This window comes from Lytechinus variegatus, chromosome 17 (assembly GCF_018143015.1).
Source record: "Lytechinus variegatus isolate NC3 chromosome 17, Lvar_3.0, whole genome shotgun sequence".
Taxonomy (NCBI): Eukaryota; Metazoa; Echinodermata; class Echinoidea; order Temnopleuroida; family Toxopneustidae; genus Lytechinus; species Lytechinus variegatus.
Genome location: NC_054756.1, coordinates 22,623,749 through 22,651,582, shown reverse-complemented (window position 1 = coordinate 22,651,582; position 27,834 = coordinate 22,623,749). Strand labels below are relative to the sequence as shown.

Genomic DNA, 27,834 nt, shown 5'->3' with positions numbered 1-27,834 from the left:
CAGAATTAGTTAGATAATTTTATACCACGATTTGGAAAAAAAAATTCCTGTTCTGTAGATTACATGAAAGTATTTATTGTTTGTTCCGATTAAACGTTCGAAACCCGAATGAAGTTATTTAGACGTTTCCATATTTTTTCAAGAAGTAAAAATACTTTACAGTCCGTATACATGTAGATATTTTTTTCCCGCAAAATATGTGCTTAGTGAAGCCATACTTTCATTATTCTTAGAAATTTCAATTTCAAGGACACGAGATGAATATGTTATAGATCTACAAATTCAAAGTATATGGCTATGACATAATTTCGACAACAGATTAAATGTCCCTAAACATGCGTTCATAGTTTTTTTTAATATCATCATTGTTTTTGTATATCATCAACACTTAGCAAAGTTAAAGAAATGCGAAAATGAAAGGGCTCGATTGTAAAAATACAGAGCCGATATAAATATTATTTTAGGATACCTCTTTATGCTGAACAGTCACATAAGAAAGTAATTTTATCATTCTACAAGTGATGGTTATGAGTTTAATACATAACAAAACATTGTCGTTGTGTGTTATTATGTTAAGTTTTAGAGTATTATTGTTGTTGTTGTTTTAGCTTCTAAGGCGCGTATCATTGGTTGGCTCATATGCTGTTCTCGATTATATTCATTGATTTTTTTTTAATTCAGCTCACGCTATTCGATTATCTTCGAATAAATGATATTGTACACCACACTCAGCTACTCAGACTCTTGAAACTGGAAGTGCCAGGTCAAAAGGAAATAAATATACAAGAAAGTTTTTCATAATCCCATATACATCAGGTCCATGTGTTTTTCTTGTGTGCTTAATATAAATAGATACACAAATACTTGAAGACGTGTATCTCACTGAGCAGAATGAACAATATATGTTTCTGCTCAGTGAGATCCCCGTCTTCAAGGATTTGTGTAGCACAAATTATAATCATAGCATTAATATTGTTAAATAATAAGACAAGCCATTTCGGTATTGTCTAATACTGGTGTTTCTGTCAGTTCGAATACTATCAGCCTCATCACCGTCAACTTAGCCCTACATTTACTCATCTTGAAAATCATCTCATTATCACCATCCCAGGGATCGTCATCATCATCAACATCAGCGATCCACCGTCTCTAGCACACATACTTTGCCAATATCTCTGAGCTGGTGAGTGTGTTAGAATGTTGCATATGAATTTAATGAGGGTGTAAGTTGTAACTCACGACAGCGTAACAATTTTACAAGTCAGAAAATTGAAAAGAAAATCAAATACATTTCTCACTCACTCAACATGCTCAAGAGGAGCGAAGTCAAGTGAACAAACGACAATTTTAGAATAAATTTTGAATTGTAACAATCAAGGAATGAAAAAAAAATGCAAATAGATTTTAATCGACAATATATCAATAAATGTCCCAAAAGACTGGAGCAGATTTTACAATCTTGTAAAATATCTGAACGCGTTTGCAATACTGTTTTACCATGGCTTGCATGGCTACGGTCAGGATGGTTGCAAGTAATATGCCGCTCAGTGGAGCTCACCCACCATTCCTTAAACTTGAAATGTTAAGAAATTTTTAAAAGGCCATGGTGGTGAATCCTTGCATCAAATGTATTTCATGACAATTTACATACGGTAAACATGTTATTTAGGAGGTTGAAGTTTAATCACTACAGCACATAAATCATTTCACCAGTGACTTGACGAAAAATAGAATTCAGAAAACAAATATCATGATTACGTTGTCGAGTTTGATATTTACAATGATACTCCAATTAACATTACCTTTTGATATTTTTTTTACAATACAATGACATGATGTTTTTCCTTTAATTGCAAATAAAGTGCGCTCACAAAATAATAGCAAGAACCGATAATTTGAAACAGAGTGAACATAGTTGATTGGAATATACCGCATAGAATACTTGTACTTACAAAAAATGATTTTTTTTTTCAAATTGACCACCACCAGTCGCAACATCCGTTATATGGCAGTGTCGCCGTATGATCAACCGACACAAAAAATAATGACAACATGAATATTATTCGAGCATGCTTCGTTTGGTTTATGAACAATAAACTTGAGACTTGAAATACGTTCAAAAATATGTTTAAGATATAATAGAAAAATAACATCAATTAACTTGCTTATTTCTTGTCACGACTCATTTTAAACGAAATTTATAAGCTTATACTGACATGACTAATAAACAAATATGACATGGAAACCAGTTTCGTAAAGGTTTCACAAACTAAAGTTGAGAGGCATTTGAAGTACATTTTGTAGGCGTACCGGGATGTGCTTTACGTAAAAGATTGCCTAAAACATCAACTTAACGGGTAACAGAAAAAAAAATAACGGCTGCGAAATTATTGTTTCTACCGTAGTTCCGGACTCCGATATGAATTTTCATGACTTGTGTCTTCGGAATAAGAGTACGCATGCGCATTCAGGTTGCCACGAACGAACCACCACCCTCAACTTACTCTTACCATTGCATAGGCCTTTAGCTTAGATCCAAGTCCACGCGAGGACAATATGCTATGGTTTCCAGGTGGACTTTTGATACACTCTAAATTACAGGGATTTAAAATAAGTCCAGATGGACTACAGTTAGGGACCAATCGATTGGCCTGGAGTTAGTTTAATCCTAAAGACTTAAATTTAAACCTCAAATGCTTTAAATTTTAATCTTTCGAGATTCAAAAATGAATCTTAAGGATTCAAACTAAATCCAGAATTCGATTGATCCCCAACTACTAACAGTCCAAGTGGACTTATTTTAAATCCCTGTAATTTAGAGTGTAGGTCGAAGCAATGGTATGATATTTTTTCGTAGAAACTGTGACATGCAACTGATAACATGAGACCTGTATCACAAACTTTCTACTTGTTCCTGTTTCATTTGACATTCATGACGAAATAAAACTTGTAAGTTTTTAACAATTTCCGATGACGATTAGGAGTTTAAAGGAAAACGTGTTACTTTAAAGAAATTAGGGGGAAGTGAAAATGTTAATTATTCAGAAACTGTCATTCCACATACCATTCATATAATAGGCTATGAACAGGATTCCGTAACATAACGCCATTATCAGTCATGTGGAAGGGTGAGCGTATTTAAGGAACAACGAGACTACACTGCAAGGACCGAGTTAAGATACTATTTTATGCCGCAGTTACAAAAGCAAAATCGACTCTGGACCCCCAAACTTGAAACGATATTTGTAACGGCTATCCGGAAAGTCGGATTGAAGTCGGTTTCGTCATGTGACTCTACCATTCATCAGTCGGTTATTCTTTGAATCTTTCTCACACTCCGTTTTATCTAAGATCCAAGAAGATTATTATTTATCCTTGGCTGGGCTGCTTGTCGCGTGATCATACATAAAGTTAAGAATATCAACGGTACGAATTCTCCGGGGCACTTTGTACTGGTTGATAGTCGTGCTGGTAGTATTCACCACGTATTGCTTTAGATCTTCGAACGTGCCTGTGTCCACGATGTAAACGCGAGGGTGTGAAATAGCGCCTTCTCTCCGCAGTCTCTGGTAGTCGCTGTTACGCTCGCGTAGCGCATTGTCGATCTGATAGAGAAGACGACAAAGCAGAGAGAAACAAATAGATAATTCACTCTAATTTATCATTTTGCTGAATTGAGTTTTAGTTTGGTTGAAGGTTATTTGCATTAGTAATACTTCATAAGGGAGTTACAAATAAGTGGAAAGGGTTTATTATCATTATTATTATTATCATCATCATCATCATTGTCATTGTCGTCATTATCATCATAATTACTCGTTTTTATGTCCTCATCAACATCATTGGACCATGGTTAATTTCAATTACTATTTATTAATTGAAAAAGTTTGCATACAGCACACGTGTGTAAAACATTGATCATTTCTGCACAGACCTAACATGTACATCCGATTTATGATTGGCATTTCAAGTTCGAAAACATGTGTGCATTACCATAACTTATACATGGATCATCATACTTTCAGTAACAATTTTGTAAATCTGACTGAATTTTCAAAGGAGAAAAAAGCATGACTTACTGCAGTTGTAATCTCATTAACCTTCGTCATTTTGTTGTCTTCATGTCTAGTTGAGTTTCCTACGTGGCCTAATTCTAGGAATATCACGTAATACGGCATGTCTTCTGTCTCTTCAGATGCTACATGTAATAAGATGAAAATATCGTTGAATAATGAACAATTTTTTCTATGCTACGCTGGACCTGCTGGTAGAGCAGTTACCTAGCCATGCTAACTGAAATGGCTACCATGTGTAAATAAAACATGTATTCATACATTATTTATAATTTTCATAGTCATTGAGACGTTAGAAGCTCAATGTACGACTTTAAAAGATGACAGTGTCACACCACATCCCCCACACACAAACACACACGTTTAACTATACACTCACAAACATGTTAATATCCCTTCAAACACAATAGTCACTACTGTTATGTTACATGACTATGATATGAGGTAGCCCGGTTTGAACACTGTCACAATCAGAATCAAAGAACTTGTTAAAAATGATCTTACAGAGGATTGTTAAAACGGCAGTATCTATAAATGGACGGGCACACTAATATCAGACTCATCATCGCCATTCTACGAGATCAATCCTCATTTCGTCTCAAGACTAGGTTAATGTTAAAATAATACCTGGTGATGATTTCGGAATAAGTTTGCTTTCAGCCACTGCGTACTCGACTAGCCTAACGCCAGTGAACTGTCCAACGGCCGACTGGAGGCCCTCCTTTAGAACAACTTGGTTCATCTTCTCATAACGCAAGTTCAGGATCAACCCCAACCTACCGTGAAGAACAATAGAAGATGGTACATTAAATCCAAAATTACAATTTGAAACTTTGTTAGCATAAAGAAAACGAAGTACCCTTTTCTATTATCGAAATTTGCTTTTTGAAGACCAAAAATGTATTTGGTTATGTAAACGGAACCATTCCTTGCGACTTATTGTCGGTTTTGGAATGTCTTGTCGCATAAAATAATGCTAATGATGACACTGTGATGAAGGTGTGGTCAAGATTATGCCAAACTTGGTGACATACTGGTGCTGGTGATGTTGGTGGTGGTGGTAATGATGGCGATGGTGTGCTGAAAGTATGGTAAAGATGATACAAGTGACGGTATAATGGTGATAGTGGTGGTAGCGATGATGGAGATGCTGTGGTGAAAGTGTGGTCAAGATCATGCCAAGCTTGGTGTTATACTGGTGGTGATGGTGGTGGCGGTGGTGGTGGTGATGGCGATGGTATGCTGAAAGTATGGTAAAGATCATACAAGTGACGGTATAATGGTGATGGTGATAGCGATGATGGAGATGCTGTGGTGAAAGTGTGGTCAAGATCATGCCAAACTTGGTGTTATACTGGTGGTGATGGCGATGGTATGCTGAAAGTATGGTAAAGATCATACAAAATGACGGTATAATGGTGATAGTGGTGGTAGCGATGATGGAGATGCTGTGGTGAAAGTGTGGTCAAGATCATGCCAAACTTGGTGTTGATGGTTTGCGGGTGGGGGGGGGGTTGAAGGTGATGATGTGCTGAAAGTATGATAAAGATCACGGAAGTGATGGTACAATGGTAACGGTATTGATGATGATGGTGATGCTTTGGTAAAGGTACATGCACATGTATAGCAATTAGGATGGATGATATTGGTGATTCGGTTGTGATGGCGGCGTTTATGATTAATGCGGCGATGATGATGGTGATAATGATAAATGATTTGTGACGGTGGTGGTCGCGGTGGTGATGATGAATAGTAATGGTATGATCATTGTGATTATTATAACGGTGGTGACAATAGTACAAATGATAAGGATTAAAGCCGAAAATGCAATTACATCGGGCCCGTCTTGATCTGTTAAATTTCAGACATCACAATAGAGCGCCTGGGAGCCCAACATCTAAAATTGGTTTGCTGGTTCAAAGTGACTTCTAATGTATAGGTCTACTTGTGATTTTTTTTTATAATTATGCTCCCCCATAATCCAAATGGTTATTGTTTAAAGTAGATAACGTAAGGAATTATGGCATTAGTATTAAAAGTATAAAAAATGAAACATTTATGGTTTTATGTAATAAAACAAGAAAAAAGAAAGAGGGGATGTAACATCATCAGCCCACCTAAATGCATATTCATGACGACATGCATATAACTGTTTTCACAAAATATTTATAAACTTTGAAAATAAATAACTTCGTTGTTATCCGACTTTGATGAAATTTTCAGCATTTTGCTTTTTGAATTTTAATCTATTTATCAAGATATAGATATTTTAATCCCGGACCAACCCCTTAAGGCAGGGCTACTTACCGATACATGAATTCAAATATGGGGCAGTTGTAGTGATATCCGGTTATTCGTATGACATCTCCTACCCTGTATCTATAGAGACCACAATCTTGGGTGAAGACGATCTCGTACGCCTGCCCGACCTCCAGCTCGTCGATGAGGAAAGTTGTAGGCTGACTCTCATGCCTGTTAGTTGAAAATTTATGAAAATAAAACATAAAAATTATGTTTAAAAGATTTAGTTTATGTCTCAACGGTTTGTGTTATGTTGTTATATCTCTTTTGTCTAATTGTTTTACTGTAACCGACGCAGAATATGTTTATAATCATTGGCCATGTTGGCACATGCAATAATCTCCGTTTCTATAAATCATTGTCGAGCTCTCTTCATACTGTTTAGCATAATACCTGTTTCGTGAAACATGAAAAAAATGTGCCGCAAATTTGCGATCATTTACATGTTTAGTTTGGGTTCCTAAATATTTGCATGTCTCACAATTAACTGCCAATCTTCAAGTGGTCTTCGATATGCTTCTTGCAACGGTTATTATTAAATGATTAACAACATCTAGTATTATCAACATCATCATTATCATCATCATCACCATCAATATCATCGTCATCAACTTTATCAATAAAGAACCAAAAGTCCTATACTTACGAGTTCTCCAATTTAATGAATTCGAAGAAGGAACTTGTGATCCAGAAAGCAATGCCGTGATTGTCATCGTGTATCCAGGGCGACAACCCTTGATGCATACCTTCTGAGGTTCCATATGCGAAAGTCACAAGCTTTACACCTGCATGGATGAGAGACATGGTAACGGTTCGACATGCAAGGTGTGATACTGTCATGCGGACGTTAATGATTCCAATCCCACCAGTATGCCTTTTTTTCCATTGGCAGAAACATAATTTTAATCGGTCTGATTCACTGAAGTAATGAAGTAATAACTGTGGTGTCATTTAGCAATTGCGACATTATATTTTATTTCAATAAATGTCAACCAAGTTGAACCAACCCCTGTGACGATCATTGATGATATGGTGCTAACCGTTTATGAACACATATCAATATTTGAAAAATGTGTAAAAGGCCCATTGGTATTTTTACGTCTTCTTGGTTTACCTATCGGACGACATTCACTAAGATTTAGATTTGGGCTGCCACGGTAGGAGGTAGAATAGACATCAAACGAAAATCAAAGAAATTCTAGTGGTTGTCACCTACCTTTCGCATATGTCTTTTTTAGTTTTGGCCAGACTCCAGCATTATCTACCGCCACTAGCACCTCAAGGTTAGGCCAAACCCTTTTCATGATGCCATTGAATCCTTTTTTGAACTGACATCTCAGTTCGCCCGCCCTCACCGGATGACCACGACCAAGAGCTACTTCAAGCGATGCTCGAATGGCTGTATCGTTAATTTGCACCTTCTCATTGATTGTTCCATGTTCAATATCGTGGACGATGTCCTCCCACCATTGCTCAAGCTGCTGCATCAAATTGTCAATGGCGCCAAGGAAAACTGCACAGAAAACCCCCACGTTTGGATTAAGGAGACCAAACAGAAGGTGGATATAATTGGCCTCTTTGAAAGACTGGATACGGAAACCCGCGGGAGGTGTCGTATAACAGGATGCCATAAAACCATCTTCGTAAAAAGAAACTCCTGTCCTGATGCTTCCTCCGCTTTCTGCCCTAGACATCACCGGTTGGACGTAGTGGAAGATTTTCTTCTGGAGCAGTCCTATCTTAGGGCATACTTCGTGCAGATTGGCAAATGTAACGTCCAGCCATCTTCGCAATGTAAGCCTGTGATCTCTTTGTGGAAAATACTTTGAAGGACCAGTCGTACCGGAAGTTTGGATGAAGGCATTAGGGATAACCTGAGTCATGACGCCACGCTCTCCAGCCATTACACGTTCAACGTAGGGTTTGTAATCTTCATAGGTCGTCAACGGATGGCGTTTTCGGAACTCTTCAACGCTGTGTATGTTCTGCAGCTGAAACTTCTTTCCGTAGTCAGTGTCCCCATTCTCCTTAAGAATCCTCATTAGAAACTGTTCCTGAGCATGTCGAGGGTTCTTCCAGGCTGCCTTTAGTTCACGGAGACGATACTTCCCTCTAATGTGAGAGGTGCCTGCGAAATACAGCTGACGAAGAACCGATAGTATTCCTTGCCGAGGAGATGGACGAAGGGTCAGAATCCACAAGAACATGAGAGAGATACAGAAAGCTACAGCAGCAAGAAATCCTGAAAAGGGGGTAAAGCCATTGAAAACAGACACAATAGTAGTAATTATAGTAAAAGGTGGTTATAATGCCAATGACGTCGTCAGAAACAAAATACACTCTTAAAAAAATATTGGGTAAAAATGCACAATGAGAGTAATTATATCTACAACCAACATTTCCTTTGGCCATTTTTATTTATCTAGTGTAATGACAAATTTGCCCATTCTAAAGTAATTGCTGCTTATCTCTTAGCCTTACTGGACAATATGCTTCCCGGATTGGGTAAACCATTGCCCCAAATTGGTTGGACACATTATAACCTTCGGGCTGGTTAAAATTTACAGTGAAGGTAAAGGGAAAAAAACACGATTGAAAAAAAATCATGTATCCACAAAGAAATAATGCTTGGTGCTTTCAGATCATTGAACATACGTGTACATTGAATTACTTATTAACAAAAACTAACTATTAATGAATACATTGATAATGATGTAAACATTAGAATCTCTATCAAAGTGACAAATCGCTCAGATTCGCAGGGTAACTCACCAAATAAGCAGTTTTGTATTGATTTTGTTCCAGCATGCGTTGCCAACAGAGCCGATAGAGTTCCAGATATCATAGACAAAACAACGAACTTTGAAGAAGACATTTTGAACATTTATATTTTGCACTTTTCATGAACAAAAAAGGGGAAATTGTTCAAGCTTGCAACGGCTGCATTTGACTATGATTCAATGTTTCAAAAGAAGAATGATTGGATATACAAATGGTTAAGAAATTCTTAGGACGCTATTCGTCCATGAACTGTTGCGTAATGCAGACAGAATGTAAACCGGACTGCCGGAGGAAGATAAGAGTAGATATCTGAGTAATGTCCAAGGATATGTAATGAATAGTGTTATCTACGGAATATATACCCCATTCACATATCTGTGAAATCATAAAATGTACAGGTTAAGTAATCATATTTGATTAGCAGATAAAAAAAGATATAAATGATTCTTCAAAAATCAAGAGTCAATTATAGTAACTACTTCAAGTATAGAGTAGTAACAAATAAGGACCAAAGTCTAAAGACCTATTTACTTTTTTAAAATGCAACGTTAAAAAAATCATCACAAATCATTACACAGACGTTATAAGAGCTCGTGTACGGAGCAGTATTGGGGGCACTTCTTTATAACGTGTTTTAAACTGTTAAATGTACCAAAGCATGTTTGCATTTGCTAAATTTTTTTTAAACAAATGCATATATCTTTAGAAACGTTAAGACTCTATGTACAAAAATATAAATAGTCAGACAATAAAGTGAGATAAAAATAATATTTTTATTGGCCCGTTGATTTTTTTTAAAGAGAGCCCCGTTAAAATAAGAATAAGAATCAATAGCAACAACACCAATTTCATGTCCATAAATAACATGACTACATTTCATGCTTGTTTTCTCCAGTCCAACAATCGCACTCAGGGTGACCAGACGTCCTGTATTTCCCGGGATTGTCCCGTGTTTTCCTCCTGTGTCCCGGCGTCCCGACAAACCCTTCCCGGGACGCCTATTTGTCCCGTATTTCAGAATATTGAACAAAGTATAATTCATACATAGAAAAGTGAAGAATGTTCATCAAATAACCAACAGATTACGAAGCAGAGATAACAATAAAATCGATACCTGTTAACTTTTGGAAGTTCTGCGGTGATTTTCTTCCTACCCAATACATTGCAAACGAACTGCCTCTTGCCTGTGTGTGGCAGGCTACTATAGCTAGGCATGTTAGATCAGAGCAGATTATCAATGGTTCCAAAAAATCTCACATGATTTTAAAATACATTTCAAACCAAAAATATCATTACAGATTTTTGTTAAAATGATTTTTTTGTTTGCCTAAAGTTTGAACTATTTCCTCTTTCTTTTTTTTCGTTTTCCTTTCTTTTCTATCTTTTTTTCTTCATCCTTCTATCCTCTCTGCTTGCCTTTTAGTTCCATCTATCTTTATTTCCAATCATTCCAATCTTTCTTTTTTTATCCTTTCTCTCTCTCTGTTCACTGTTTGTCTTTCCTTCTTTCTCTTACTTTCTTTTTTAAAAAGTTCCTTGTTTTTATTTCCTTTATTCTCTCTTTCCTTAAAGGTGAAGTCCATCCCCAAAAAATGTTGATTTGAATAAATAGAGAAAAATCAAACTAGCAAAACGCCGAAGATTTCATCAAAATCGGATGTAAACTAAGAAAGTTATGACATTTTAATGTTTGGCTTATCTTTCACAAAACAGTGATGTGCACAACTCAAATGAGACAGTCGATGACGTCCCTCACTGATTATTTCTTTTGTTTGTTATTGTTTGAATGATACAATATTTACTTTTTTATAGATTTGACAATAAGGACCAACTTGACTGAATCATATAGTATTTAACAATACTCATTCCGAATGTTCAGGGTGGAATCAATCGTTGTTTCACTTGACAATGAGGAGAAAAATAGAATATTCCCTATTTCATATGATAAAATACAAATGAAATAGTGAGTGGATGATGTCATCAGTCTCCTCATTTGAAGATCCACCAGGATGTGGATATAACAGTTTTGTGAAATAAAGCAAAAACTTAAAAATGTCATAACTTTCTTATTTTACATCCGATTTTGATGAAGTTTTCAGTGTTATGCTTTTGGGATTTTTCTCTTTATTAAAATCAGCTTTTTGTTGGGGTGGACTTGTCCCTTTAAACTTTTTTGCTTCCTTCTCCGCCTTCCTCCTCTTTTTCTTTTTGTTATTTCTCCCCTTCCATTATTTTCTTTCTTTTTTCATTTTCTCACCCCTTCATTCTTTCCTCCTTTTCTTAATTGATCCTTTCATTCATTCTTTAGTTTATTTTTCCCTTTCAATTCTTTTCCCTCATTCTTTCTTTCCTCACCTCCTGTTTTCTTCTTTCTTTCAAGGAAAGACGGAAACCTTTTTTCTTTCTGTTATTCTTTCTTTCATCCTTCTCTTATTCTAACTTTATTTCTTTTCATTTTTTTCTTGTTTCCTTAATTTTCTTTACTTCATTTTCCCCTTCATTTTTTTTCTTTCTTTCCTCACAATATATTTTTCTTTCTCTCCTTCATTCTATCATGCACCTTCGTTTCCTATTCTTTGTATTTTTTTACAATTCTAACACTGTGTATCCTTATTTGTTGATTTTTTTTATTATTATTATTATGACCTGGCTCGGTCGATCAGTTCGTGCAGCGTGCTTTGTCGATTGTCCCGTATTTCATTGTGTGAAATCTGGTCACCCTGATCGCACTAGACGTTAGGCATTCCAGGACGGAGAATTTTCGTTTTGAAATTCATAGAATTGACTCCAATAAAGGTATATTAAGACCGAGTTTCACTTGCCATAGTATTTGGTCTTCTGAGTAACATTATAATTTCATTAATTTCCTTTTATTATTAGCTCGAAATATATTCTACGTACAAACAATATTATAGTCACGATTTTCATACAAACAAGGTTGGAAATGGAGGAGGCTGCTAAAATAAACGATAACTTTAGCCTCCAATTCAATTTTTTTTAATATTGAAAGAAAAAAAGGAGGATAATGTGAGCATAAACCTCGGTAAATGAATACTATTTAGGAGAAAAAAGGGAACATATGTTAATGTCATTAAGTCATGTCAGTGCAAGTTAAAAAAAAAACAGAATTAAGCAAAAACCCACGGGGAAAATATGTTTAGAATTTTATACAACGTTGTAAACTTTTTACTACATAAAACTTACGGGTATTTTTCAACAATTTAAACAACCATATGCATATGTATATTTATTTAAAATATGTTTTGATAAAAAATGCATGTACATGTATATGACTAGCGTGTATAATGTATATACATGTATGTGTATGAACTGACCAAGAATTTGAATTCTTGATTATCACGAAATATTTCCCTATATCCTCAACTCATTTTGTATCTTTTTAACAATCATGAATATTACATTTATATCGATGACATATGCTGCCTAATTGTGCAGTGTGGCTACTCTAGACAACAATTTGATGGCTATTGATCGTTATCGTCCAAAAAAATTAAACATTGAAAAACAAGTCAACTAGCTGAGCATTCGGGGAGCATTTCATTGTCAGCGACTTTCTCTAGGAACTTAAAATGTACAGTTATGATTATTTAAATCTGATTAGTTGAGATAATGATTTTAAGGGGTACTCCGGGCTGAAAGTAATCATACCTAAAAACAGAATAGTAGAGAAAATTTCGTCCAGCAAAATGCCGAAAATTCATCAGAATCTTATAACAAAAAAGAGAGTTTAGTTGCAAAAGCGGTTAGATCCACTCTGGACCATTCCGAGAAAAAGCATGTTTTTTTTATTTTCCCATATAAGCCAGTTCGTAGTTCCTTTCTGCGCATGATCAAAAGATTCTACGCATGATCAGAAGAAGGTAATTTGTACTAAAGTGACATGGTGCTTTAAAATCTAATGAGATAAGCACCAACTTTGATGTCTTGATTATTCATATATTCTTTTGAATTGTCGTTTTCATTTACATCCACAAAAAACAACAATGCTTCCACGAACGACTGGTATTTCACAGTTTGTCAAGTACATTATGCAACAAGCTAAGATATGCATTCAAAGTAGGAATGCAACAAATACCTTCATTAAGTGTTCATTGGTGTGCTATTCTAGTCACCTGGTCTATTCAATTTCTTCATCCTGCTATGTAAGGCAAGCTTACGTAATATCTTGCTTTGAAATCTGCCTATCATGATGAAAGAAATGAAAGGTCATTTGACCACAATTGCCCATGAAGTAACTACGAACTGGTCTATTGCAATATTCTTATGAAAATCTAAATTGATATGGTGTACTATCCTATCGTTTGAACATATAATTGGGTATGAAAGTAATCTACCTTTCTTCAATCCCCCCCAAAAAAAAATACCGTTGTAGATCCAACCCCTTTTGCAAGCAAAGTGACATGGATCAAATCCCTTTTGAATAAAAGAAGAGAATTTTCTTTTGCCACTTTAATTCACGTTTTAATGGGAATTTCATTTTTTTTTTCCTTTGGTATGATTAGTGCTACTAATCTATCATGTCTATACACTGTAGATTCTGAGACAGCTCTTCGGACAATACAATCTTATGGAGGAGTTTGTTTGTAAAGGGGTTAGATCTACTCCAAGAACTTTTTTTCTCTCTCTCTATCTCTCTCTTCATTCTCCCATATTGCCATATTCTTATGCGAAATTAAATTTTCGTGATACTCTACCGGGTAAAAAAAAAATATGTGTATAAAAGAATTCTACCGCTCTTCATATCTTTTTAGTATTCTCCTCCAAAGAATCTTTTTTTTATCTAACCCATTTTGCAAACAAAATGTTTCTAACACCTTTTGTCATTTGTGTTCACTTGTTAATCAGTTAATGGGAAATTCAACTTTCCTTTGATATCATCTCATAAAGCTACTAAAAGTCTACATTGAAACAAAAAGATCCAATTTGATGAAAATGGATCTAACCACTTTTGCAATTGAGCTCTTCGGATAACAAAATTATTGAATTGTAACGTTAAGGAATATTTTCTGAAATCAGTTATGTGCTCGTTGTGATGAACAATCATTGGGTGGGCTAATGATGACACATTCCCGCTTTCCTCTTTCTTCTGTTTTTACATGAAATCATAATATTTCATGTTGTTTATACATGTGTGAATGAGGTTTCCTTTATAATAAAAATGGGTTGAAGCATTGAATCTTTAATGTATTAAATAGTCTTGTCAATCCATTTTTAGTTCTTGGAGATGAAAAAAAAATAAAACATGAAATAATGTAATAGAATACCAACGAACATTTTGGGATATGATATCATCGGTTTTCACACAGAAAGTTCATGTAGACAATGCACAGAACTAAATAATGGGAATCTTCAAAATGCCACACCTTTTATAATTATTCTACAGTTTCGATCGAAATTGTCATTGCTTTGTATCTTTGATTTTCCGCTATCCATTAAAATCATAACAGTTTTAGCCTACTTGAAGAGTACCCCTTTAAATCAATGAAAAATTGTGTGCGTCGACAAAATAAAACCATATGCTGCCAAATCACATACGGTTTGTTTCTAGAAGCATGGTAGATCAATCGACGTACATGGCGCTCTTTCATCTACTCATTGTCTTATATTGAGGTTTGATCGTTAGTTAAAGGTCAAGCCCACCTCATAAAAATGTTGATTTGAATTAACAGAGAAAAATCAGACAAGCACAATGCTGAAGATTTCATCAAAATCGGATGTAAAATAAGAAAGTTATGACATTTCAAAGTTTCGCTTATTTTTAACAAAATAGTTATATGAACGAGCCAGTTACATCCAAATGAAAGAGTCGATGATGTCACTCACTCACTATTTCTTTTGTTTTTTTTATTGTTTGAAGTATACAATATTTCAATTTTTACGAATTTGATGATTAGGACCTCCTTGCCTGAAGCACAAAATGTTAAAATAATGGAATTCCACGTGTTCAGGGAGGAATGAAACTTCATTTCACATGACAATGACGAGAAAATCAAAATATTTCATATTTCAAACAATAAAAAACAAAAGAAATAGTGAGTGAGTGACATCATCATCAACTCTCTCATTTGGATGTAACTGGCTTGTTCATATAACTGTTTTTGTGAAATGAAGCGAAACTTTAAAATGTCATAACTTTCTTCCTTTACATCCGATTTTGATGAAATTTTCAGTCATATGCTTGTTGAATTTTTCTCTTTTTATTCAAATCAAGATTTTGTTGGGGTGGACTTGTCCTTTAAATTGTGTTCCATACAAATACAATAATGTATAAAAGAGCAGTATGTATAATTCATAATTGTATGTATGTACGGGTGTATGTATGTGTGTGTATGTATGTATACATGTAGGTAGGTACTGCGGAGAAATGTATGTTTGGGACAATGGAGGGGAAGGGTGAGAATAAAGTGAGCACGTGTGAGTAGCTTGGGTGATTAGTGGGTATGTAGAATGATCAGGTGTGTTAGGGGTGTGGCTGTGTAAATGGTGTATGGGTGTTCTACGCAAAATGATATTTTGTTACCATGCATTGCAGTCTGCCGATCTGTAAATGAATATCAAAGATTTAATTCGTGCTTTAGGAGAGTTTTGATCCATTCCACTTTTCGTAATTTCCTTGGAAGTTTAATCTGAGTGGCAGAAGCCGTTGAATTCTCCAGGATGTAATCCCTCAAGCTCGAGAAGGCCTGGCCATCGACAAAGATGATTCTTGGTGACTGCAACTTACCGGCAGTTCGCTGGTTGTCGTAATAAGAGTCGTTGGATCTGCGTAGTGTTGCATCAAATTCGTACTTGAACTAAAGCAAGAGAAAACAAATAAACAAATTAAGTAAACTCGTATTGAAGAAATTAACCAATGAAATATCAGCATTTTCTTACTAGAATAATTATACTATAGTAGGAGTGCATTGTCAGAGAAACGTGAAAGGCCAGTGTTAACTCAAGTCAACGCCAAAACAGTGTCTTATGTCTATTGTCAAAAACACGAGCCGCGTCTTAGGCGCGGGAATCCCGCAAGTGGCCTTTTAACTGTTTAATAACTGTTCTTACACTTTATCATAGACATCCATACAAGGTTGCAAGGGCCTAATCACAACTGACAGGCAAAAGATATTCATTCGACCCAACCCATTGCTCATTTTTTTAATTTGATATTGCTGAGTGACAAAAATGAATGAATATGACTGACAATCTAACACTGATTCTAGGGAGGGTAACAACTGAACTTAGGTTTTTTCCAAATTGGAAAAATATATCACCACTATGGAACTATATTTTTACTGGCGGAAAAATTAGGGTCATTTTACCCTCTCAAGTGATGAATTTGGTCCCGTCAGGTGTAGTCTTCATAAATGCTGATTTATTTTCAAAATGAGCCGGTCGAGGTACATGTACACTTCTCTGGTCAGATATGGAATGTCAGACATTTATCCTATCCACTGGTAGTAAACATTTAACCCACGAATTTCCTCATTATTTTTTATGAATTCTTTTTAAGTGCCACTTTAACACACAAGTCTATCGGAAATGAATTAGGCCTGTGAGCCCACAACGGGGAATAGAAGTTAGCCGCTACGAAAAGATGCTTGGCACAGTGCCTTTACGGCCGGCTTTCTGCTAAAAGAATTCGCACAGATATTTGACAAGGGGCATGCAGTGTGAGTAAATTAACTCATAGGAGCTTGTTATCATTTCATTTTTTTGTATTATTTTCTATTTGTCTTTTTTTATTATTATTTTTATTCATTTATTTATGTTTCATATTTTTTCGGGGGGGGGGGGGCAGTACTAAGGCTTACAGGGCCCCGTCGGACAGAGTGTTGCGATTGATCCGATCAAAAACTCAAGTATATAAAAATCAATGTCATCAATTTATCATTTGAAAAATTGTCCGGTGTCCTTTTGAAAACGAAAAAAAAAATACTGAATCGTCAAAAAACAGTGAACACATGAATACACATCATATCTAGAAGTTTTTGGAGCAAACATGCATTTCAGATGTGGATAATGCTGGGTGTGGTTGCGGCTGATTGTGTTTGTAGATGTAAAATCGGTGGTGATGAACTTTGTTTTTAGGGTATAACCCGTTGCATTTGTATCAAATGTGATCAAAATCTCTACCGAGCTAGCTTTCATGAATATAACTGCATCGATTTTACAAAATTTGCATTTATGCGAATAGCGTATTACATGATTGATGTTGTACTCTGTAAATAATAGGATTTGATTTACTTTTTTATAGATTTAAATAATATCCCCCAAGGTTTACTAAATGCGTACGCTTTTAAAAGAGATAACTTGAAACGACGCCCGAAAAGGGAAGTCTTGAAAAAGGCGTGGGATAATTGTATACAACGCTTACAAACCTTTTATTGATTAAGCGCTTCATGAATATTTCCTTTTACCGTCATTATCTTCAGAGATTATGGTAATTTCAACATGACAGCATACAGTGAAAAAGATTTCAATAAGTAGAAACATTCACATCCCACGCAATATTCCGACAATCATATTTAACTCCCTTACCTTCTCAGCTCCCCGGCAACGATGAAATCGTCTTTACATCGGTAGTAGATATTTCAATGAAAATGACGTAATACAGAGAATTTGAAAATGTGCTCCCTCCTGTGCAGTGAAGAAAAAAAGAAGTTGTTTTTCTTTTATGAGAAGAAAGTAACGAAACGAAATTAACTGTGATATATCATATTTTTATGTTTGAAAAAAATAAAACACCTCAACCCAAATGTCAGAGACATATTGGCAAGCCTTTTAAAGGGCAGCAAATTATGGTGCATCATTTTGCCACATTTTATTCTTAATGAACACGTGATATATCGGACACGATATAAGTAGAGAGCACTCCCCCTCTGTAATTGAAATTACAATTAGAAATGTGTTTGGTATAAAGTCATTATAACATAACAGGTGCACGTACAATCTGTATCATAAATCAAACATAAAATTTTGATCTCCAAAGGAAATGTTTATTCTAATGGTAAAGTATTTTATCTACGCTCTTAAAATGTTGGGCAACAAACAGTCCACACGACAACTGGTTAAACATTTAACTCTGGGGAGTTTTCAACCAATACTGTGTAGTTTTCACCCAAAGCACACCTTATTGGTTTAAAACTACCAAGAACTAAATAAAGTTTAACTATCGGGGTGTGGACAGCATGTTGCCCAACATTTTCACAGTGTACAAATGGGAAAAAATAATACCTGTTGCCTCCTCAAAGACAGGGCTTTCAGCACAGGCATATTGTGCCATATCAATCCCCCATTTGTTCGCTGTGTCGTTTAGGGCAGTCGTTATCATTACATCCGATGTTTTCTCCGAGCAAAGATTCAGAAGTTCTCCTCGTCTGCATGAATAACGAAAATGGTTACAAATAGTTAGCCAAAAGAGTGCTGTTATACATGTATATAACAATTGTAAAAAGAAATTACATTCATTTATTTATCTATTTCCTCTTTAAGGATATTCGTAGCATAATAAGAATATTCAAGAATGTCTCAGTTAAGCTTTTTAGGCACCATATTAAATACGTGCAAGTAATTTTTTGTATTTCTGAAATGTACAATAGAGACTCCTAGAAGTAGTGGTAAGGAACAATCATGACAATATGATTTGCTATACTGTTTACATTGTTAATTTCACTGATGTCATTAAAGAGTCTTCTAGAATTGAACTGCTCTAGAAAGAAGGAGAACTTTCCTGTTAAAGACAATACCAGAAGCTTACAGAATAGTGGAAATTTATATAAGCTGACATTTTCTTCATCACATCAGATCAGAACTCAGAGTTTAACACCAGATTTATGTCAGATCATAGTTTATTTCCAACTAAAACACAACATTTATCTTTTGTGGATTTGTACGCCATCAATTAATCGTTTGCAGATACTTTGAGAGAGGAATCCTCAGTTCTCATCGAGATCACCACCTAAAGGTTTTTCAACCCAATGATTGCTGAAATCGACTGTTAATCATCATCAACTTTGTCTTCACAGACATTTAAACTCGTTACATTGACTCTTATTATTCGTCGAGTTTCAACATCAATCTCATCATCGCGAGCAATGAGGACATTAATTTAATAAACCCTTGCCAGCCAACCTGGATATATACACATATATGTCATTTAGAATACACAAATGGAATAATCAGAACTGACACTATAAAAGACGTAAGATCATTATATTTGTTTTGTTTAGTCTATGATTGATCTTTTTCCTGTAATAAAAAAGGAAATCAAATTCAAAAGTAAATTGTCATTGTTACCTGCTGCAGTATCGTAACAGTGCCACAGATTACCGACAATTCGAATTTGAATACCCATAGAGGTCAAAAGTTGAATTTCTTAATTATCTTGGACCTACAAGGGCAAACTCTCGATCATGTTTGTTTTCAAAGTAAAGATTGACATTCAGCAACAAGAGCAAATTATTCTTGTTGAAGCCAAATAGCATGCTCATCTGCTCATGCGAAAAGATGACGTTGTGTTGTCATTTAAGCACCAAGCGATATGCCATCAAGATTTAAAGTAAGAACTGAGCTTCAGGGCTTAGTGGTAGAATTTCTGGCACATGAAAGGAAAATCGTGGGTTCGATCCACAGAAGAGTCTTACAAAACTGTAAAATATGGCATTATCAATTTTTGTCAGGAGCGCGATATATTAGAATGGAAGGGGGTGTAAGTAAAACATACGATGTCAAGCGGTGCCCACTGAAAGATCGGCTTCAGCTGAAGTCGTTGCTTTTTCGTTCGCACACAAGACTACATTATGTAATTGCATCTGTGATAAAGTCGACAACCCGGTGATGCGGATTAATAATTGCAACATTTAATGACCCGCTACATGTAAGAATATAAATGCACAGGCGGTTCAAGCTCTATGATTCAAATATGGAAGTATCCTAGTTGCAATCGAAAAAAAAAAGATATCAAGGACAGGTCACGGGGGGGGGGGGGGCGATTGGGACTACAATAATCGCGTAGAGGTTGCATGACGTTCGTTATGTATGCTGAATTAACAAAAAATAAATATCATAGAATTTGAAAGCCCACGGCACGATGTAATACAAGTCTTTACACAAAACTCCAATGATCAATGATCTTTTTGCGATACCGCTCGATGGAAGCCTGCGCATACAGACGCAAGAGATCGCAGAACAATCGCGCGATTATTGTAGCATCTTTACACTTGTAAGTTACAAGTGTAAAGATCCTACAATAATCGTATCCCCTAATTAAGCCTACCCCAGCCTTTGTTAGGACAACCCCTAGCAATAACGACCATGCTAACGGGAGTTTGCCATGTTTGCGCCTCCCTTCGGGGTCACCCAAGGCCAAATGAATTTCGAGAGTTGTTAGGTGTAGAAGGTAGTAACGAATACAGTCATGACAGTGATATTGAAATAGGAAATTTCATCGACACTACCTGTATTGAAACTGAAAGACAGGGGTTTGGTTGTAGAATCCGGTGATAAGGATGACATCCCCCATTCTATAGCGATATAGACCATCTTTGTTCGTGATCACCACCTCGTAATATTCCCCCTCTTTGACATCTCCCATCAACACTGTGGAAGGGTTCCTAGCGTCACTAAATGAATTACAAAACAATAACGCAATACATTATGCCAAGTGAGTGTCAGTGCTATTGAATTGAGGAAGGAATGAGTCAAGAAACCATCACAATCAACATATCCGAGCATTATATGATCACATGACTGGTTACGGGTCACGTGGTAAAATTGAATTATGAATTGGTAAAGTCAGAACGATCGCATGAGGGAGGATAGAACACTGTATATGAAAGAAAGCTGTACCATTGTCTTTCAAGACAGACAAACTAAATAGTTCTAGGATGAGGTTTAACAACCATTCCAAATATGACATGGGAATGCACCAACTTCAGGAATGAACACAGTGTCTCACAGTGTGGTACACACCGTGGATTACTACCGGGGGGGGGGGGGGCACTCAGTATATAATGCATAGTGGCTATGTGCCGCGGAGGGGACCCCCATTTTCACACTCAAATTTCCGTTCCAATTAAGGCATAGCATTTTTGTCTTATTGAGAAAAAGAACAAAGAAAGCCGCTCCAAGGCATAGCATTTTCTTCTTATCGAGAAAAAAGAAGAAAGAAATCCGCTCCAAAGCTTCGCATATTTTTCGTTACGCCGTTCTGGTCGCATAGATCTGCTACAACGAGCGGCCGCAGAGCGCTGTCCGACCATCGCCTCTGCGGTAGCTGCATTATGCACGCATGCCCGTTCCATAGGGATGCATACGCACGTACTCACACGCTGGCGATCTGATCCAAGGACCCCCGTTTTCACAAACACATAGTTCCGAAGCCCGTTCCGAGGACCCTCCTTTTTACAATAAGCCCGTTCCAAGGCCCCTGTTTTTTGTCTCGCCCGCGGCACACCCCTACCACTTTTTTTGGCCGAGTGCCCCCCCCCCCCGGGATTACTACTTGGAACAAAATCACCTTCACACTGTCAACTTTGAGAAATTAAAGTGTGAATCACATATTCATAAAGTAAATAAGCACGCTGTGAGGAGTTACACTGTCGAGGTGTCCACAGTGTGAACATTTCTTTACCAAGAGGGGCGTTTTCAAAAGAATTATGATATTCAATGCACATTTCCCTCTGGAAAAAGTGGGTTTGACTAAATTGTAACTGGATGGGATATTCATAATTTATTATCTTGTTATAAAAAAAATCGCTGACATGCAGCAAGAGAGAGAGGGATAGGGGGCACTCGATCAGGAGGTCCGAGGTCCTTTACCAGAAGGTACCTTCCCACCTACAGTAAATAAAAAAATATTCGTGAATGTCAAAAACTCATTGAATCAACTATTTCTGTAAGATCAATTCATATTTATTTAGTTTTATTTATTTATTGATCTGATTTCATCGAAAGAATCGAAGAAAAAATGTTCACTTACCATTGGGCAACAGGAATAAATTCATAGAAGAGTCCGTTTGGTATGCAAACGTATTCTGTTTGGCCATCTTCCGGGAAACCGATTGCGTAACCAATCAACCCTTCGGTTGAGGTGTAGTAGCGAGACAAGATACGCAAATCTGTCGAAGATTGAGAATCCAGACTAATACAAGGAATGATTGAACAATATTAGAGACTTTCCGCAAATACTACGCAGATGATTCCTGGAACGTAGATAATCTATTGTCAGAAGACCGTCAACACAAAATAGTGTCTTTGGAAAATAGGCGAATCAAAACAGCATTTTCGTCCGTGGCTCTGGACAATGTATATATTTGCACGTTTTCGTCATCTCCACAATACACACACCAACCCCTTAAAAATTATAAAGGTAAAAATACTCGTATGCACATTAGTGTATAAATAAATGGTTTATTTATAATTACAGTTATAGTGATGGGTATCCCGTATATTACGGAGTGGACAATGTGCATCGTACTAGGTCTCGCATCTTCATGTCATGAGTATAAATTGCATATTTCACATAAATAAGCACAATTATGGCTTGTAACATAGCTTTAATAATAAAATTCTAAATGTTGATTTAATGTCCAAAACATCAGGTGGTACCTTTTATTATAACCTTCAGGACTTTTTTTTTAATTCCGGGCATATCAAAAAATAAAAATGCGCATTTTGTGGGAAAAATATCTTCACACATCCAATAACTGGTTTATCCCAACATTCTTAGTTCTTCTCTGTGTCTGCGTGATATATTTTTTTTAGGGGGGTGTTCTTGTTTTCTTAGGTTTTTTTTCATGGGGCAGGATAGATACGTCACTGAAAGATGATGCATCAAGCAACCTGGAAATACTCACCTCCTGTGTATCTCTTGAGATGCTTCACGTAACTTTGCATAGACCCTGATGTAGCCCCGCCCAGAGCAGTCACCTTCCGCCAGATCCTAGACACGATGTTCTCAAACCCGATCATGAACAGTCTCTCCAACTCATCGGCTCTTTCTGGCATCGGGAACAATCGGGCGTCGATATCTCCACGATCTTTGTCGGAAAGAGACGGGTGGCTATTCGAAATTGAACCACGGCGGATATCCTGGACCAATGTTTTCCAGGAAGATTCGATTACTCGAAGGAAGATGTACAGGGATGACGCAAATGGTGCCCAAATGGATGACAGGTTTTTATCGCGTAATGCAAAGAGGGCATGTACGTACATCGATGTTGGCTCGTCCATGATCTGGTAACCGACTAGAGGAGTTGAGAAAATGACCCCTTTGATGTTTTCCGGCACCATGAAAGAGGTAACCGGTCCCTTCGGGATACCACTTGCGGACTTAGTATTTGGCACACCAGTCAGCAGGCAGCAAGTAACTTGGAGGGGTCCAGCCATTTCAATACCTGCTCTACTCTGCAAGACCGTACTTACTGCAGCGGCACTTCCGAACAAGTCCGAAAGGTTTACCTGACTAATCGGAAATAGTTTTGCATCGCCAGTCGTTCCCGACGTCATGCCTAAGATTGCGGGAGTATCATGGGACATCACCCCGACTTCGCCATTTGCCACTCGCTTGATGTATTCGCGGTAATGCTCGTACGATGTCAGAGGGTGTCTGGTGATGAAGTCTTCAACACTAGAAATACCTTTCAAGTTAAAGTCTTTGCCATAGGCAGTGTCCTCGTAGCTTCGGATATTCTCGAGTAGAAACTCCCTTTGAAATTTGCTACAGTCTTGGGTGCTTAGCTCGAATGAGCTCATGTATTTTCGAGTTTTAATCACACCAATCCAGTGCACGATGTACTTGACAACCAGGAGGGGGACTGGGGTAAACGGGCAGCAGGTGAAACTTCCAATGTGGAGAAAGATCAGACCTACACCCATCAGCACCGCCCCTGCCCACCCTACAAACGAAAAGTTTGATTTAGACAGACAGGAAGACGATACAACATAAAACAGGAAAGCTGATGTTAGAAAACAAAAGCAACACAATTCTGAATCAGAGCAGAAAGTCAGATTATGATCGTAATGATGATTTTTACTGTAATGATACGAATGAAATCAAGTTATCGTATATATGCCATCAAAATTAATTAAGCCTTCATTGTGTCTATTTACAAGTTCACTGAAATCACCGTCATATTGTTGCAAATACAGAAATCCAAATTTGAAAATGTCATAGCCAAACGCGTCCTTGTCTGATGTCGATGAAATTCCCAGTGTTTTGAATGGCTGATTTGCTTTATCTGTTGAGCCTGGGGAACCGCTTCTAAGAGAATTGTTTCCCCAAAAATTTTCTAAGGACAAAAAAAGGATTGATTTCGTATATTGATTTGTATAGGTTGCCTCCATTTCCCCGAAACATGATCATGGGTATTATAGACACCAGTAAATTGCCGATTGATCTACAGGTACTTCCATTTATTTTATTTTATTTATTTATTTTTTTTATTCATTTATTTATTTATTCATTTATCTAGTTAGTTAGTTATTCATTTGTCTCATTATTTATTAACTTATTTCATTTATTTATTTATTTGTTTATTTAACGTTGTCCTAGGCTATAATTTTTTGGTGGGGGGCTTCTTCACATGGCCAAACAGTTCGTCTAGTACCGTATAATTGTATCTTATTGTCATTTATTCCATTAAATATTTCGTCCGATTAAAATCTAGGTTACTCTCATTTCGCCTATTATCCACTTGGCCTAAAACCAGCGACACTGCATTTTCTTTGGCGGCAAGTGCTATTCCGTTATTCCGTCTATTAATGATGATAATAGTAACGGTTGTTTATATGCACTATGCACAAAGAGTATCACAGCGCGTACAATAGTCAGAAATAAAATATAAATATAAATTTTAATTTACACAAAAAGCATAGAATTGTATACATTAAATTGCATCAACTATTGGTGTTCTCACTTGCGCCAGATGAGGCCTGTTGGCCTCTTGCTTGCTGCTTTGTTCACCAACAATTAAAGGGACACGCCCGATCAGCACATCATTCACCGAAGCTCTAGTGTAGCGCTTGATTTAGGGTTAGGGTTGCAATAGGGTTTTATTTTAGGTTTAAGATAAGGTACGGCGTTTAATCAAGAGTTGAAGATGGTAATTCCGTTATTGTCTGAAATTTGTAGCGGAGCAGTTGTCGCCGGAGCAAAGGTCGTGGAACTCTAACAAACTGTTTATGAACCGTTTCACAGAGTAACATATAAAGATAGAACAAACTATATAGGCATGGTCTAAATGAAATCCGGATAATAATGTTATACAAAATGTTGTGTAAGTTGATAGTAGACTATTAATATACTACTGACAGAGTAGAAAAACTGTACTTGTTATAGCTCAAGGGAATGTGATCTAATACATCTATCACATTTATCCCTTATCTCATCATTTGTATTCATAACCCTGGTAATCTATCGGTAGTTAATCTTAACCTAATTGTCTTGTTTAATTACGTTTTAAACAACGACGCGTTATGTCAACGAAAATTGAGCCTGCTCTATTAGATAATTCAGTTTCAAAATTTCATACATTTAGCGATTCTATGGTATTATTTCTTTCTCTTTTTTGGGGGGGGTTGCTTTTTGCTTTTTAGTTTTTGCGCTTCATTATTAATTTCCTCAAAAATAGTGTAGAGATTCTTTTTAATAAATCATTGTTAATTGTTCGCATAGGAACATGAGAAGCTTAAAATGGGGACAAAATATCAGTGAAGGCTTAAAGAAAATTCATGGAATTTATATCCAGAAAATATACTCTACTATGACATTAATTATTAAACACTTCTCTCTCTCTCTCTCTCCCTTCATTACCTGAACGGATTTTCATCAAATCTAGTTTTCTGCTCTCATTAAAACAAACTTGTTTTTAGGGTGAACTGTTCCCCTTTAAGGAGGTTGCAAACCCTAAGCTCAATCCAGACAGACTAGCTTCACTTTGAAAAAAAGAGTGAAATCAACCTGGCATAACACTGAACATCGTCTAAAGGAGGAAGACTGCATGTTTCGTTGCCTTTTCGTGGATAACATTAATAAAATGTAATACATCCCATTCAATAATATTCTGACTCACAAACATAAAATATCCGACTTACCTAGTAAAATGCAGATACCAAAACCACTCTCATGGGCCCCAGTCACAAGAAAATACAGGAGTGTGATGCCGAGAATCAGATTCCCTAATCCGGTTAATATAATCTTTTGCTGGTTTTTCATATTTATTGATTTTTTTTCCCCGCATGGGATCAATCAGCAAAGTTCCGCGGATGTGACGCTTTGAGCGTCGGTGACGCTTGTTACTAATGAGGCTTGGTGTGGCCGGTTGTCAAGTTTGGTATTTGGCATGCAGGTATAAAATGTATATCATCCATGTAGCGGGAATACATGATGGCCAAGAGGTTGTTTGATGTAGAAACCAAAGTCTAACTTATTCATTAAAAGATATGGTTTATTTACAATGCTCGCCTGCAATTAAACCCAATGATCAGTCTTGAGATTTGCATGTTCAATTTTCAAACACCCATTTGACTGTACCAGACATGCTGATAATTATGGGATCATTATACCAAAATGTTAAACAGAGAAGGAAACGATTACAGTACATAGTACAACTGTGTGGATTGATATTCCGTCGGCAGTATGATATTCCATCGGATTGCACTCTTAAATTACATCATTTATTTCATCCAATTGGAGAAACTGTAGATCTTCAAACAGGTGATAAGACACAACCCGCTAAACTGAACTCTTTTTGTATCTTTTAATTCTGTAGTCCTTTGCTTTTTTTTCATGTGTTTAAATGTAGCAGTGCCCTCTGGGAGAACAATGAATGTTACTGATGAGGCTACCCTGGATAAACAACACTTTATAATAATGATGATGATGGTGGTGGTGGTGGTGGTGATGATGATGATGATAATAATCGGCTTGGCTGTGGATAATGAAATTCAACACTCTACTTACTATGACAGAGGAAAGTTTTTTTCACAGAGCTGACATTTAAGTGAGAGATAAAAATCGTACATTAACTTCTCAATGGTTTGGGGTAAGAAATGCAACAGCACATTCTTAGGGAAAAAAATAATTTAGGATGCGTTTCAGGAAGGAGTTGAATGAAAATTACGCAACTGGAACTCAATGTTATAAAGCAGGGCCATAGCAAGGAATTTCTGCGGGGGAAGGGTGTTTTGACTTGCAAAAAAATACCTTTTTTATACACATTCTGATCAAATAAGTTTTCCCTATTCATATTGTATATGATAGTGTATACAATGTCCTATGGCGGCCATTTTGAATGTCAGGAAGATAAATATTTTGTCAAAAATTATTTTTTAAGATTGTATTTCACTCCTGCCACACAATTCATGCATTTCACAGCCAATGTGCGGACAATTTTATGAGTTTCATGGGTAATTTGCATATTTTGGCGGCCATATTGGATTTTGCCAATTTGCGGAAAATGCTCAAGGTAGCACGAGTGGCATCATTGAGATTCGTAATCAACACCCTCGAATTGACAAGAAACCTTCAAAAAATATTGTATATATATATAAAACAAGGTTTGGTAAATTTTCTATGGGGCCTATCCTGCACTAAAAACATTGGTGCCAACCCATTCGACTAACACAGTGATTTCATTTTTGTAATTCACACCGCTGCATGTCTATAACAGAC

At 36.5% G+C, this 27,834-nt stretch overlaps 2 protein-coding genes across 3 annotated transcripts; both read right to left on the bottom strand.

The window, feature by feature from the left end:
- Nucleotides 1-682: 682 nt before the first annotated feature.
- Nucleotides 683-9,753, bottom strand: LOC121431213 (indole-3-acetic acid-amido synthetase GH3.4-like). Of its 2 annotated transcripts, XM_041628724.1 has the most exons (8): nucleotides 9,147-9,753; nucleotides 7,591-8,616; nucleotides 7,021-7,159; nucleotides 6,381-6,545; nucleotides 4,701-4,849; nucleotides 4,080-4,198; nucleotides 3,332-3,605; nucleotides 683-3,292 (listed from the first exon to the last, which is right to left on the bottom strand). In XM_041628724.1, exons 1-7 carry the CDS (start codon nucleotides 9,256-9,258, stop codon nucleotides 3,366-3,368), a joined length of 1,950 nt encoding a protein of 649 aa, XP_041484658.1. In that variant the 5' UTR covers nucleotides 9,259-9,753; the 3' UTR covers nucleotides 683-3,292; nucleotides 3,332-3,365. The 2 variants fall into 2 exon arrangements, with proteins under 2 accessions (XP_041484658.1, XP_041484657.1); XM_041628723.1 differs by having other exon boundaries at nucleotides 683-3,605.
- Nucleotides 9,754-15,882: 6,129 nt separating this feature from the next.
- Nucleotides 15,883-27,426, bottom strand: LOC121430464 (putative indole-3-acetic acid-amido synthetase GH3.10). The gene is made up of 7 exons (XM_041627731.1): nucleotides 26,256-27,426; nucleotides 23,018-24,058; nucleotides 22,141-22,279; nucleotides 20,618-20,782; nucleotides 18,396-18,538; nucleotides 17,700-17,798; nucleotides 15,883-15,970 (listed from the first exon to the last, which is right to left on the bottom strand). Exons 1-6 carry the CDS (start codon nucleotides 26,374-26,376, stop codon nucleotides 17,704-17,706), a joined length of 1,704 nt encoding a protein of 567 aa, XP_041483665.1. The 5' UTR covers nucleotides 26,377-27,426; the 3' UTR covers nucleotides 15,883-15,970; nucleotides 17,700-17,703.
- Between the last annotated feature and the right edge of the window lie 408 nt (nucleotides 27,427-27,834).